Source organism: Fusarium musae, chromosome 5 (assembly GCF_019915245.1).
Source record: "Fusarium musae strain F31 chromosome 5, whole genome shotgun sequence".
NCBI classification, from domain to species: domain Eukaryota; kingdom Fungi; phylum Ascomycota; class Sordariomycetes; order Hypocreales; family Nectriaceae; genus Fusarium; species Fusarium musae.
Window position 1 is genome coordinate 4098218 of NC_058391.1, and position 15378 is coordinate 4113595.

General features: G+C 46.2%; 5 protein-coding genes across 5 annotated transcripts; 2 read left to right on the top strand and 3 right to left on the bottom strand.

Annotated features, from left to right (window-relative positions):
• Positions 1–4: 4 nt before the first annotated feature.
• Positions 5–1171, bottom strand: J7337_007762 (uncharacterized protein; the record flags this gene model as incomplete). The annotated part of the gene is made up of 4 exons (XM_044825393.1): positions 5–466; positions 575–696; positions 759–801; positions 1019–1171. The coding sequence occupies 4 exons, from the start codon at positions 1169–1171 to the stop codon at positions 5–7; spliced, it is 780 nt and encodes a 259-aa protein (XP_044681050.1).
• Positions 1172–1473: 302 nt separating this feature from the next.
• On the bottom strand, positions 1474–3104 carry J7337_007763 (uncharacterized protein; the record flags this gene model as incomplete). Its single annotated transcript, XM_044825394.1, has 2 exons — positions 1474–1522; positions 1609–3104. The coding sequence occupies 2 exons, from the start codon at positions 3102–3104 to the stop codon at positions 1474–1476; spliced, it is 1545 nt and encodes a 514-aa protein (XP_044681051.1).
• Positions 3105–5782: 2678 nt separating this feature from the next.
• On the top strand, positions 5783–6963 carry J7337_007764 (uncharacterized protein; the record flags this gene model as incomplete). Its single annotated transcript, XM_044825395.1, has 4 exons — positions 5783–5819; positions 5866–6209; positions 6262–6384; positions 6439–6963. The coding sequence occupies 4 exons, from the start codon at positions 5783–5785 to the stop codon at positions 6961–6963; spliced, it is 1029 nt and encodes a 342-aa protein (XP_044681052.1).
• A 2799-nt stretch (positions 6964–9762) lies between these two features.
• Positions 9763–10378, bottom strand: J7337_007765 (uncharacterized protein; the record flags this gene model as incomplete). Its single annotated transcript, XM_044825396.1, has 3 exons — positions 9763–9774; positions 9869–10001; positions 10053–10378. The coding sequence occupies 3 exons, from the start codon at positions 10376–10378 to the stop codon at positions 9763–9765; spliced, it is 471 nt and encodes a 156-aa protein (XP_044681053.1).
• Positions 10379–11998: 1620 nt separating this feature from the next.
• Positions 11999–12568, top strand: J7337_007766 (uncharacterized protein; the record flags this gene model as incomplete). Its single annotated transcript, XM_044825397.1, has 1 exon — positions 11999–12568. The coding sequence occupies one exon, from the start codon at positions 11999–12001 to the stop codon at positions 12566–12568; it is 570 nt and encodes a 189-aa protein (XP_044681054.1).
• Positions 12569–15378: the final 2810 nt, after the last annotated feature.

Below are 15378 nucleotides of genomic sequence, written 5' to 3' on the forward strand. Positions count from 1 at the left end.
TATCTTAAGTATTATGATTGGCTAGAGTAATCAGATTCTTGTGATACACACGATATTGTCCATCAGGTGTCGCGGTCGTGATCAAGGCGATTGGCTCATTCCATTCTCCAATTACACTCAGCTTAGGCTGGCAGGATGTCGAGACCTCTTTAAGCTCAGCGATCTTCCGAAGTTGCGGACGAACTGTGGGACTCAAGAGCTTTACCTCTAGCAGAACAAAGTAGCTGCTGTCCGAATGTGCTCCTAGAGCCACCATTACTTGTCCATTTGTCGCAATCTTAAGAATACGATAGCGTGCAACTGGGAGATATGCAACGCTCGAGGCGGCTGTGCTGGTGCCTGTGAACTTCAAATGAAAGATTTTTTGAGCTTGTGCAACCACAATGATTTCGGATTTAGCTTCGTCTGCTCCGCTTCGGAAAAACACCATGTCCGTAAACAGTCTTTCCATAGAGCTACCCATAGACTAGGAGCGACGCTGTTAGGTTATGTAGTAGACTGCCGACGAATAACTTACTCCAAGTAGCAAGTTTTGCTTTACCATCCTCGGGGGACTGATTGTGAATAAACTCACCGACAGGGTCGATGAGCCGCGAACGATAATATAACCTTCATTCTTTGTTCTTAGGGCTATATGCTCGATTTGTGACGTGGGATAGTCCAAAACGATTGGCCTTCGTTCGTTGACACGAGTTTCTGCTTCCGATAGACTGGCAATCATATCAGCAGAGTATGAAATGGCAGAGTAGCTTACTCACCTAGCTGACGGGGCAGTTGATCCAGGTAGACCCGTATCGATCGCTGTGGTCAGTAATGATGCTTGATTGTTATTATTCAGGATGCAAGCTATCGCGTCTTCGTTTGGTGATGCTGTCAAACTGTGAAATCCAGTATATGGCAACGTGAACTTTTTGTACGTTCGGAGCGTTTGATCTGATTGAATATCGAACACAAAGCACTGACAGGCTGCGTTAGCCATATGACTCTGATGTAAGTATTCTTGCAACTCTAAACTTACTTCTGATGCCTTGGCCTCCGTTGTAACAGCAACTAAGTATGAGTCTGTCATCCCCAGAGCCTTCCAGGAGCTTACTCCGGTTAGTAGATGTTGTCCGACGTTTCTCAGAGCCCGATCTTGCTCGATTTCCGTCGAGGTTGTCCTAAAGCCCATGAGGGAGGTACTGCTGGAATTGGTTCTAGATATCGTGGTGTCTCTGTCGAATACCATGATGACTTTAAGATTCCAGTACGCTATCAATCGACCATTTGGCGAACTCCGACAGTCTTTAAAACGAGTAGACTTGTCTATGTCCAGTCGCCAGCAGTGGATATCTACCGGCATAGAAGAACGCTCCTTGCGAAAACCATGGGAAATGACACTAGATATTATTAGTCTTGATGACTTGAAGTTGGAATTCATGTGCATACCCTTTAAGTTTTTGGCGTAAGGAATATGGTGTTTCTGCGGGAGATTTAGGCCTGACTGACGATTCTGCAGTTTGACATTTCTTCAATGTCTTTCCTAGGCATTGAACTATCGATTCTGCTTTGCATCTGTCACCTTGATCAATGACCAAAACATTATTTTCCAGGTACCTGAGTATATACGAAACCGCTTCGCCTTCAGCCGTGTTTCGTTTCTTTGCGGCTTCAATAAGTTTGGTGTGTTGGGCCTTGACAGCCTCGTTCAAACTGGCACCTCTGCGAGGCCTGTTCTCCTGGTAGAAGACGTCGACCATCTTGTGAGGCTTGTTATACTTGCGTCGGGAATCGCTGTATCCCTCCAGAGCTGAGTACCCTTCTTCCATGTAGGTAAATAAGACGCTAATAACGCAGCCCAAAGACCAAATGTCACTCTTTTGGTTCATCGTCTTTGATTTGTCTTGAGCTTCAATTGGTAGGTATGTACCGCTTCCTCGCAGGTTTTCGGTCGGTGATGCTTCGGTGGACTGGTCAATGATTTTCCTTTCGAAGAGGCTGTCTAAATTCTTTTCCGGTTGTGTTCTGATCTTGACTCTTGACAGGCCGAAGTCGCTAAGCTTCCAAATCATGCCATAGTCTCTGTCCTCTGTGCCAGTACCATTCATTCGTGGTTTATGTAGAAACACCAAGATATTGCTAGGCTTGAGATCCATATGGTAACAAACCAGTTTATCGCCTCTGACCGTAGTCATCTGGCTATGGAGGAACTCAAGTCCACCTGCTAGTCCTATAGCGGCGCTAATTATACGCTGTCGGGCCCATCTGTCATCGGTTGGGATCTCTGGATTGTCTTCCATGTACTTCTGTAGGTCCATGTCCGCTAGTGGCATGAGTAGACTGAACTTTGGCTCTGGCCCTCTGATGACAAGAGTGCCAAAGCTCTCGAGAATGTTATTGTGCTTGGAGCTGGCACTGAAGATGTCTCGAATAGATTTCACCTCTTTCTCAAAATTCTCTTCCATGTTTTTGGCGACTATGTAGTCTTTTCGGGCGACCAGCTTGGCCATTGAGTTGGTTTGATTGAAGTCTTGTTGCATGGTCAAATGGTTCTTAGGTATCTTGACCTCATACACGCTTCCGAAAGCACCGGAACCGATATGCCTCTCGTCTAGCCATGGGAGAGACCGCTTATCGTCTTGATCAATCGTGACGACTCCTGGTCCACCAAGTACGATAGTACAGAAAGGGCGTTGCTCAGAGAAGAAATCGTAGGTGTCGAAACGGTCGAAGAGACGTTCAAGATAATCCTCGGTCGCTGGGAGCAGATATGGAGTTTCGCTATATTGTTGCTGTTCTTGTGCCATGTTTCCGAATACAAGCTTTTTGGTAAATACTTTTGCGGCCTCGATTGAGCATTTTGCGTATAATAAAACAGCTAAAAAGTCGTGCAGCATTTTCTTCTCTATACTTCGAACAAAGGTGTCAACAGTGTTAGGGCCTGTCCCCGAAGTGTCCTCCTCATCCCAAGTGGATTCGTACAGCGTTTTCAGCACAGACTGTGATAGAACATCTCTGACCATTGCTCTTGTCGCGAACTTGTCCTTTGTTTCTGCTTTTTCGAACTTGATAGTAAATTGCAATCGTATGTCGCGACATATTTCCGCGTAATCGGGTTTCGCCATCGCAGACGCTGAGACAACGCAAACAATTGGTCTGCGGTTGCGAGTAACGTGAAAGAAGATCAAGGCGAAAATGCCAGAGCCTTGTAGCGGGGTGCGTGGCACATCTTTTATGAGCAAATAGCTTGCGTGGGGGAATAAGCAGCCTCTTTCATTCTTTGGTCTCACCCAAAGACGCGGGAAAAGAGGCAACATGGTTGGCTGAGGTTCGCCAACGCCCTGCAGCAGTCCCAATAACGCATCGATTTTGGGCGCCTAAGACATTGTTTTCAGCCGCAGACTAACGTGCAAGCGCTATTGGAAAATGTCACCAAAAGTTCTCTCTGCTAATTTAGGATCCCAGCTATAAGTCTTAACTGAGAATAAGGTAATAACATTATAAAGGGTAACTTCAGGATATAATAAGGGCGCTTTAAGAAATTTGATCTTAAAAAGATATTTAAGCTTTATTTAAAGTAGAGATAGATTATACTGTTTTTCCTCAAGTTAGTTTAATATACTATTTAGTAGTATATAGAATATTTATTACTTTATTATTAATAATATACTCTATATACTAAAACCGAGCTTATTATTAAGGTAATTTCTATTAAAAAGTATATATATTTACTTTAATTAGTAAAAAGCTTTAAGCTAGACTGCTAGATAAAGTAAATACCTTAAGTATCTTTTATAACACTCCCTCTTGTAATTTCGTATTCTTCAGTAAACTTTATCGTGATAATATTAGCACCTGCAATTGACAGCCAGCAGCCAGTGATAATGTTGTCATTGTTGTATGTCATTTCCCTATAGATCTACACGTACTAAGATATCTGTAGCCGTGAGAGTTAATTACAGGCATAAATACAGCATGCCAAATGATAAAACTCAACATTTATTCACTTCGATATCCTTAGCCTTGATTAGATAACGGGGCAGATTATTGATTTCTATAACTAGCAGTTCCATGTTGTGCTCTACACTCCTCACTGCCGGTATGATCTGACTATATCATTTGCTACTCAATAACGTCTTCTGTGTCAGTTGAAAGGTATGTGTCTCATTATCAGAACACGTTGATTGGGTTCGTGCTTCGCTGTATAGTTGCAAGGAGCGGAGTCGGTGGTATTCTCAGTGCTTGGAGTTAGCTTATCAGCGACGATAAAATCAGCTAGTAACGAGGGAAATAGCTATTAGCGCTAGACCATATCTCAAACGAACGAAGCGGTTTAAATTTCAACGATTCCATAAATGCTCACTATCATTTGCTGAGTAACTTAACTCTAGCTAACCAATCAAAGTAGCTAACAGCCGTAGTTTAATCAGTCAATGTCTTTATTTATATATACCTCATTGGTGCGTTTCATCGCGATACATGTTATCCGTAGACTGGCTAATAAATAGCATATAAACCATCAGGCAAACTCATCCTATCACAACATTGGCTACTCCGTACATGGTCTCATTCGCCGAGTCTAGAATTTCGATCAAACGGTTATAAGTGGGATGACGTGCTTGGCATCGGCTATTTTAAATGAGCAAACGAACCTAAGAAAATATTATCCTAGCACCAGTGTTATCATTCAGTTATCAGTGGTGGAAGCTGTAAAGTAATTATGGAACTCGATGTCTTATTAGTGGAGTGATTTTCGCTTGGAAGAATGCGTTCACGTTGAGTTTTACTAGCAAGGGTGCTGTGCCGGATGAGCCGGCTGTCATACGCGAGCTAAATACCTCAGGTACCCTAAAGGTTTTCACACTTTTATTCCTTTAAAATTCACGTCGGACTGAATCAACACCTATAATTGACAAATTCACTGAAAGCAGCGATGTCGATAATACGGGAGGATGTCCAGGATAACCCCGTCGACACGGGCGGAAATGCAGGAGGCAACTCAAGCGACAACGCATCCGACGATATTCTTCTGGTTGGTGATCCAGCAATTCGCTCCGTCAGATAGAACACTCAACGCTGACCCAGAAGTTTTAGGAAAAACTAGGATACAAACCTGTATTTAATGGAAGAACGCCATGCTCAACAAATAGTGACTGATTGATACCAGGTTCTACAACGCAGCTTCAATCAATTTCACAATTTCGCCACCACATTTGGTCAGTCCCTCCAACCAATGAACCGCGCCAACAGACTCTAATACGACACAGCTGCCCTCTACTTCATCGGAGGCGTGCGCGTTACTTTCTCAACTGGCATCGCGGCAGGCGGTAATTTAGCATACTGGTGAGTCCTGCTCCGCACGTCTCCGTCACTCAACTAATCCCTCCGAAAGGACGAGTTACATCGTGACATGTGTCTTCACCTTCATAACCGCCGCAGTCATCGCCGAGATCTGCTCTTCCCTGCCCCTAGCTGGGTCCATCTATCTCTGGGCTGCTGAGGCTGGCGGTCCTCGCTATGGCAGGTTGTTTGGCTTTGTTGTTGCTTGGTGGTCTACGACTGCTTGGACGACCTTCTGCGCTAGTGAGTATGAATCTCTATGCCACTTTGATGGGTTCTCACATTTGTGATACTTAGGCAACACACAAGCTGCTGTGAACTACATGCTCTCGGTAAGTCACTTTGGAACAACAGGTTGAGATATGCCTGACATTCTCAGGAAATTGTCGTCTTCAACACAGACTTTCCATCCGACTCCTCAAGCGTCAAGTTTCGAGCGGTCCAATGGATCCTTACCGAGATAATGCTCGCATTAGCCTGCATCTGGAACCTACTCCCCCGTAAGTCTCTTTTCACCACGTTCTGTAGCACTTCTAACCCCAGCAGCTCGATACTTTAAGTGGATCTTCGGGTTGTCGAGTGGCATTGTGATTCTCGACTTCATCCTCAACTTAATTTGGCTCCCCATCGCTACAAGCAACACTCTTGGCTTCCGATCAACACACGATGCTTTCATGACGACGTATAACGGCACTGGAGCCCCACCTGGTTGGAACTGGTGTCTTTCGTACCTTGCTACTGCTGGCGTCTTGATTGGTTTTGATGCATCTGGTCATGTAGCTGAAGAGACCAAGAACGCTTCAGTTGCAGCCGCTAGGGGCATTTTCTGGAGTACTGTCGTGAGTGGTATCGGCGGCTTTATCGTGGTCATTCTCTTCTTGTTCTGCGTGGTAAGTGATCGCTCATTTGGAGTGTATGGGCTGCTTGCTAAAACCATTACAGCCCGATGCGAAAACACTCTTCTCTTATGGCGGTCCTCAGCCATTCGTCTCAGTATATGCTGCAATCCTCGGTGAGGGTGGACATATCGTCATGAACATTGTTTGCATACTGGCACTCTGGTTTGTAAGTCTTCCTGGTCACACCATACAGGAAAACGATGTAGCTTACTCGTACTAGAACACCGCAATCGCAGTCACAGCAGCTTCTCGACTGGTATTTGCGGTGGCAAGAGATGGAGTTCTGCCTTGGTCTAGTTGGGTGTCCAAGGTAGAAGGGGGCCAACCTCGTAACGCTGTCTACGTCGTCTGGGGTGTCGCCTCAATCATCACCTGCACCATCCTACCATCGGCGGTAGCATTCACCTCCCTGGTATCCGCCGCTGGCGTGCCATCAGCAGCTGCATACGGTCTCATCGCCCTTGCGCGACTCTTCCTAACACCCAAGAATTTCCCCAAGCCAGCATGGAGTCTAGGGCGTCTCAGCAAACCTTTTCAAGTCATTGCGGTCTTTTGGAATGGCTGGGTGGTAGCTGTACTGTACTCGCCATATGTCTTTCCAGTCACGGCCGAGTCGCTGAATTATGCACCCATCATCATGGCTGGCACTACGATCCTAGCCTTGTTAACTTGGTGGTTTACCCCGGCAGAGAAGTGGTTACCTAGCCAGAGGATACAGCAGACTTTAGATGCCGATACGAGGTAAGGCATTGACTTGGCAACCTAGATGCTGGGCGTCATAATGGGATTGAGGTTGCATAAAGGAAATGTGCACGATTCATAAAATAGAATGATGAGTTTTGAATCTCCTTTTAAGGATTAGCGCCGTCAATTCACCAACAACCCTCTTGGCGTCATCATTGGAACTTCCTCTTTTTGGCATAGCGGCCTTCAGTTGTCCTCCCAAACCAATCGACATTGAAGAACGTGATCCGTCGGTACGTAGCTTCAATGGGCAAATCATCCAGCATAAAGCGAGCTGAAGTGACCTGGGCTCTGGTTTCTTTTCCCTATCTCTCCCTCACCGTGATCATACACACACTTCATTTGTACATTTCTGGCCTCGCGCCTCAGTTTATAGTTCTTTCCTTGTAGAAATATGGGTTTCTCTGACTTGAAATGGGTTTACGGGCCAACGCATCGGGCCCGAGACGTGCCAAATGAGGCTGTTGACGCATACAAACGCATCATTCAGCAGCTTTATCTAGACCAAAACAAGACGCGCGCAGAAGTGCTGGACTATCTTCAAGATTCTCATGGGTTTTCGTTGTCGTAAGTCAAGCTTAGTATCATCTCCGGTGTTCCTGACCAAAGGTAATTTAGTATCAACCAATTCTCCAAAGCCATGAAACGCTGGGGCTTTTACAAGCAACCTCGACAAGTCCAACAGAGGATACAGCCTCCTGGATCCATCACTGAGGAGGCAGAGGCCCCGTATCCAACCAATCCACCCAATTCACTCATTCCACTGGAAGAACTCTTTGATTTCGAGCCGGATGCTCTCGACACGATTGACGAGACTGAAGTCGGCTTTCAGACTGGCAGAGAGTGTGCTACGGATCCTGAGAGCCATGAGCAGCGTTCATACTCTGGGAGAAGATTTGTTTCTGAAGTGCCTCCCTCAACCAACCATTCGGAGCCACAGACCGTAAGCGATGGCTTTCCATGCGACACAGAAAGAAGCCTTCATGAGATCTCTCTTAGCCGACTGCAGACACTGGAGACCACAAAACTGTATGGAGCAGGGCCAGTTCATATACGCTCGGAGACATTCGTCCGGGCTTCTTTTGAAAATTATATCAACATGTCGCGAGTTGGGTATTTAACTTGCTGTTACCTCTTTGAGGACGCCATTTACTGGCTAGAAAGATCGGGCAAGACCCTCGATAAACAAGAAAATCGAGTTCCAAGAAGCAACACTGACAAGCTTTTCCCACAACATCGCAGAGATAAAAACAAACTATCAGAAAACCCCAGCAATTCTCTCGACATGTGGTCTATTATTCGCCTCCTAGAACAGACCGGCGAGCCGGATGATCTTGTCGACAGGTTAGACACAAACGATCTGCTGTTTATGAATGCAATGAGGGCATGCTTGGGGTTATGTAAGACGTGGATTGAGCTGGTTGGAAAAGGGCTGCCAAGCGGTGCTCTTCAGTTTGACAGCCTCTTTTTACATCAGAATGTCAGTAAAGCTGTACAGAACATTTGCCGACCCCTGCATCAACAGGGGCGTTATGATATATGGAAAGAGGCTGGATTTCTCTTTGCTTTTATCTGGAGCAATGAGAAATTCTCGAGCAATGAGAAATTCTGGAGCAATGTGAAATCAAATGGTGCAAACCTCCGGTCTTGGTTGGACGAAAACGAGATATCCGGACTATCTCCTACGCATTTCCTAGCTGTTATTTGTGAGATGATTGTCCATATAACTGCCCGCTCATCTCCGGTCTTCCGGAATGTCTCAAAGACAGGAAATGATGGTGGTGAACCTATCTGCGGGCTCTATCTGCAGACAATCGACAAGATCAGAATAAGTCCAGCACGAACCGTCAAAAAAGATTTTATCACCTACTTTTTCAACCGTCACGCGGGGCTTGATTCGCATCCAGAGGAGAACGGAAATCTCGAGAGTGTCCAACTTTATCAGAGGACAGCTGAAAAGTTTGTATTCAAAGAGCAAAGAGATAACTTGACTCAAAAGCTCCCGCAGGCCATTCCATTGCATGGCGATTTTCGGATAAACAATCTGGGCAGTTTAGCGTCAAGCAGATCGACCAACTCGCCATCGTACTCTTCGAGGTACTTAAACCATCAGCAGTATCTCGCCATACTGAGCAGCAACCCCACGATGACTCGGTCGCTGGCCTCAGGGTCTTCCCGAGGGTCTTCGTTGAATTCGTTTAGAGCATTCCAATCAGCAAGTAGGGCCATGGAGATATGCTTGAAGGAGGACCAGGGCGAATACACATGAAGCATAGGAAGCTGAGGAGCATATGAAATTCAACAAGCGTTAATTCATTTTCTTCTTTTAACTCGAGGATCTCATTTGGCCAGCTGAACAATATCGTTCTAATAGCGGGAGACCCGCAGAGCACCAGACAATCATGACGGCTATCCATGCAACCCCAAATGCATATCCGTGAGTCTGCTTGAACTCCGGGGCCTGTGAAATAGGAAACATCTCTTGCTGAGCAACAGTTTCAACGGCACTAATTGGATATGGTTGTCAGCTGTCACTTGTCACTCTGATGATTGACCAATTGGTTGGGATGTCATTGAAACTCACTATCCAATAGAGATCATCAGTCCCGTTGTTAGGGCGCGAAGCTGCCTCTTCCCGCCGCAACTGGAGTTCAACCAGGCAGATATCAGCGGGGACAGCGCGCTGTATGCACTGGCAAGGTAATAAGCTGCCATCAAGAAGGACTCGTTGTCTGGCCAAACTAAAAGCACGATGTAGCTGAACAGCTGCACGCAGCCCAGAATGCAGATCGGGAGAGCCCTATTCTGATAGCTATCTGCAATGAATGCACTGAGAAGCATCCAGACAAGGCCCTAGCAGAATGATGGTTAGCATGAAGAAGATGAGTCTGAATGAGATGACGTACTGTACATCCGACCGCCGTAGGAATCGCGTTGACTTTCTCGGTGCTGTACTTGGGCTTTCCATCAATTCGGAGAGACTTGATCCACAGTGTCATCCATCGCTGAAGGTTTACACCACAAGTGAGTTCCATGAACCTATGGTCAGTTAGCAGTGTCAATCAAGTTAACAAGAGGAGGGTTGCTCACGCCCATGCAAGGCAAAACGCATAAAGTTGCCAAGATGTCAGAACCTGCTTGATAAGTGCACGATCCCAGTGAAAATTTCCAGCGTCTCGGCCTTCATCGGCCATTCGCTGGATACATCGCTGCCTCTCCTGTTCAGTAATCCACCAGACTTTCTTGGACTTCGGTTCATCTGTCCAGTGACGTGTTAGGCCAAGCGCAAATAGTATGATGTACGCTTCTGTCTTACCAGGGCAAACAATAAGGCCAAGAATGACGACTGGGACACTGATCAAAAAGTCGAGGATGAACAGCCATCGCCACGCAGCTAAACCCAGACGACCATTCATGTTCCTATATCTGAGGTATGTTAGTCTGTACCCGTCAGGTGAAGTGAGTCTTACAGTCCAGCTTGGATATGTGCAGACAACATCTGTCCGCCCACCGATGAGAACCAGAAGAGAGTAGTCCGCCTACTGATCTCCGACTTGCGATACCAACTCCCGATCTGTCGAGGTTCTTGTAAGCATTTTCGTTTTGGATGTTCAGTTGCCATACAATGAAGAATGATCCAGGCATAGCACCCGACTCGCAAAGACCAGTGAAGAACCTAGATTTAGGCATAAGTGACCCTACTACGACATCTATAATACTGGATCTTACCGCAAGATATATAGAGTCTTGACAGTATCAGCCTTGTGCATTCCCAGTACGAGCAGTGACCAAGCCATCGTGCAAGCAGGGAGCCACCAGCGCGGCTTGATAAAGGTGAGCATCATTGTTGAGAACGGTGCCCCGATGATAATGCCGATGTTGAAGTACGGTCGTCAGCCAGTTGAGTTCGTTTCCATCTTGAGAAAACCATTAGCCTCTAAATATCGGTGATTTTGCAGTAGTGTGTTACTGACGAAGTTTTAAGTCCTCTTTCATTCCAGATACATAAGCATTCGTGATATTGGTTTGATCCAGATACTTGACGAAGAACGTCTTTTTAGTGTGCGTTAGCGACAATTCGTTGATCTAGAAGTGGCTTTGCCTTACCAAGCAAGTGTAAGTGAGAATCGCGGCGTCTAGCTTGAAGATTAGCCACTTCTCTTCTTTGCTGGCACCAGGCTCGTGCCAATGCCACCATTGTCGGGTTGAATCCGGTTCTTTAACCGCCAATGGTTCAGTAGCCATTACGCTTTGCTCGGAGTCTGGCTGATTCTTATTAAAGGTCACCATAGTGGGAGATCCAAGCAGGTGTCTTCGTTGAAACTTTGGGAGAATAGGTGTAAAATTAGTGACTCGATTGATGTCGATTGGTACAATGAAGAACTGCTCTCAATTCTATCAACAGCATGATCGCAATATTTAAGCCTCCTGATATATCTTGACTCTTTCGGTTTATTACTCATGAGTACCTTGATAGAAGGTCTTGGTGTTGTTCACTTTACGCAGCTAGCTGGCTTTTTGTTGAAAGCCTCTAAGATCTTTCTCAGTTGATGAGCAAGTATTCGGCACTGTAAGCCGAAGAAACAGTCTCGTTGCCAAGAGTCTCCTAGTTTATATCCGGGCTTGATCGTCGGGACCATTTGCACTAAACCAGACGTGGGCAAAGCGGCGGCCGCAGGTCTCCACTATCATAAGGTCTCATGTTGGAGCTGAAGAACCTCCTTCGCTAACTCAATTTCTAATCCTTTCAAATATTGTCTCTTAAGACCGAAGACGGTGATAGCGGCGGCCGAAAACAGATTTCTCATCTTGCTGAGCGTTTAAGTCCCGCGCAGGCCATGACTTCACCGCAACGAGCACCCCGGGTTTGCCGGATATGCAAAGCAAAGAAGAAAGCATGCGGCAAAGAGCTACCTACCTGCTCCTACTGCTTCAAACGTGGTTTCGACTGCGGGTACGATACCGAGAGCGATACACCGCCAATGAGTGACGATGTAGCAGAGGTGTTCAAGCCATGGTCTCTTACGTTATTCCCTATGACCGTCTCCACTATCACTTTAGACAAGACGATGGCTTATCACATGCACTACGTGTACAAAGTAGTCGGCCAATCTCCCCTTCAGGCCGGGAAACGTTTCCTTGACAACTTCCAGAGGTGGTTACCTATCATAGCACCACGGCGGCTGCAGGAGCATATCGAGTTAAGCGGGCGAGGACTTCCAGGAGCTGACGTTTCAGTTCTGCTGCTCGCGATATGTCTTGTCACTCTACAGTCTGGTAGAGACTTGGGCGATCCTTTGTTCCACCATTCTGCGGTACATGTGACAGTGAAAACACTGTACGCTCAAGTTCAGGCTATGATGCATGCCAGCGTTGCTCTGATTCAGGCCGGCGTTATCTTATCGGCTTATGAGTATGCTAGTGGCCAGATTGACCCAGCTTACATCTCTATTGCTGCATGCATCAGAATGGCACAGGTTGTTGGCATTGATGCTGCATATGAGAAGCTAGGCACTGTTCAGGAAGAGACGAGATTGCAAGCCACGTCAGAATGGAATTTATGGTGGTCCATTATCGTGCTGGAAAGGTATAGTGTCTCCATATAGAACAGCCGGTAACTCATTGGTGATAGATAACGCGCTGACATATTTCAGATTTATCTTGCTAGAATACAGCAATACCGGATGTCGACATCCCATAGCAGCTTGCCCCACTCCCGACGTTCCTTTACCATCTGACACAGAATCCAACGGTGAATACATTCCAACGTACTGCACCATGTCTTCTTCAACCATTCAGAACTCTTCCGGTCTGAGCAGTTTCGGTCGACAGGCGCAAGTCATCTATATGCTTGACCGCTGCCTGAAAGAGACGGTTCAGTCTGAACAAGGCGACTCTGAAGCGCGACTTGTGAAATTACAGTATTTGGACAAAGACCTGCAAGAGCGGATGTCTGTGTTCATGACACAGACACCACATGAACCGGGTCTGCGTTGTGGAACTATTGCAACAGTGATCAGGTATGAACAAATTCAGCATATGCAATCCTCCTTCTTACTCATGAATAGGTCTCTGTACATTCTACACAAGAAGATATTAACAACGGCGGGGTCGTTTTCTCTAGAGGTGGACAGAGAGGGATGGGTGAAGAGCTCTGAGGCCGCGCTGGAGACGATTTCCAATATCATGATTGATGTTGCGAAACATCACTTGGACTATATTGCCCGTTCCGGTGTTGATAGCTTGGCTTTCTGTTGCGCATGTAATCTACGGGTAGCGATAAGACATATTGAAGATCGGTGTAAACATGGCTTTGTATGTAAGAGTCTATTAGATGGTCTTGGTTATCTGAAGGCCTTGGAAGCGGTGTTTCATAGGAGGTGGCAGCTCAATCAATAGTTGCACCACGGACTTGGGCCTGTTACCTCTATGAAGCTCATACCATAATGACAAAATTCATAGCAACGCCGCTGATATATTTCACCGCAGATTCGCAATTTCTCGTGGTATATCCAACTAGTCATGATCTGACTTAGGCATTGTATGCATTGTCAGAAGCCACAATTGCCAACCAATCCGTATCACGATCGGATTTTGAGGCCACCCACTGCTGCCTAATTGCACAGCCACTACATATTTAGGCAAATCACATTTCCAACTGTCATTCTGTCACTCTTAAATTCAAGTCAAAGATAAAGAATTATGTCCACTGCTCGACAATATTTAGCACCATAATTGCGGCTTTCATGAAAGTTATTGGACAATGTCACAGACCAACACTTTAAGTTCCAATGAAGGTTTCTGGGATGGCAACGACTTGGATAAATCGCTTCTAGAAATCAAAGCGCGGCACGCACATCCAAGAATTACGACACAGTTAGTTCACATTCAATCTGCCAATGTACCTCAGCAGAAGTCTCTGCAGTTCCTCAAGAAACTCAAGTGCCTGTATTTCACCGATCAAGATCATACCAGCAGCTCAACACAACCTACATTACATCTGGAAACAATTAATGCTTTTGCACCGAGAAAGTACGTAGCTCTGTCGTACACTTGGAAGTCGTCACCGGAAGAAGTCGGTGTCCCTCATGGCGGGTACTTGGCTCAAAATATTCAGTCTGGCCAGTTGGAACCGTCATCCGTGAGAAACACGGTCTTCAGCCGGATCAAGCAATACATGAATTATGTCAACTGCAAGTATCTCTGGATAGACAAGCACTGCATTATTCAAGAAGAAGGCGAAGAGAAAGAGATAGGTATGCAGGCAATGGACCGAGTCTATAGCCTGAGCGAGTACCCAGTTGCGCTACTGTCACGGAACATCAATACCTTGGAGGAACTCCAGCTACTGAAAGACATTCTCTCGGGAAGGTTTGTGACGAGACGACGGGGTAGATACTTGCCGTCATCATGGGCATATCGGAAAAGCACTCGAGACGCCTTTGAACTTCTACATTATATCACTTCCGATACTTGGTTCTCCAGAGGATGGACTTATCAAGAGAATTATCGAGCGAGCAATGATATGAAGCTCCTCATTACCCACTCGTCGTCACTCAACCATCAAAAGTCATCTGACCACTTTGAATCTTTGGACGGAGAACTTTTGATTAGTTCCAAGGACCTCTATGAAAAATCAACGGAGCTTTGCCTAGCCTATTCAAATTTCCAGCCTGTGCCCCCGCATCTAACGACTATTATCTCCCGAGCTAAGCGATATAAGATTTCGCTCCGTATCAGCGATGGTTCAGCCCCGGTGTCGATGTCTCCGACCATTATCGAGGATATAACAAGTCGCCAAATAGAACGGGAGTGGGATAGACTAGCCATCATCGCGAACTGCTGCCAGTATACAAAACGCCTGAACAGCACGCAGCTCCAACGCGATAACCACAGTCTCAGTCTATCATTGCTTACACTTGTTCTGATGAACGGAGAAATCTTGCGGAATCATCCTCGGGACAAGCTCGATGTCAGGGAAATGACCATCACCGAGTTCTTACACAAGCACTTCTTCTACGGGTTGGATTGTCCTTGGGAAAATGCGAAACTTACCTTTAATAAGGGTTGTCGTTTTGCAAATGTTGTGATAACTGAAGAGGGTGTACAAACTAAGGGCTACATATGGCGGCTCGATGACGAGATCCCAACGACTAGCTTTTACAGATATATTCAGCCTCGCGGAAAGAAGAGGCATCGGCAGCAAACAAAGCGACCACTTGAATGGCTAGCAGAGGAACTGGAATCTGAATACCCGGTTCTATCAGACAGGCTGGACGAAATCCTCGACCTTGAAGTGCCCTCAACAGCTGCAGAAGAATGGCTGCTCAGTATGGTCGATAAGGTAGAAGAAGCCATAGTGCAGGGCAAACTACTCTGCACTGCAACTTTGCTCGGCCCTGGACCTCTAGGCGTT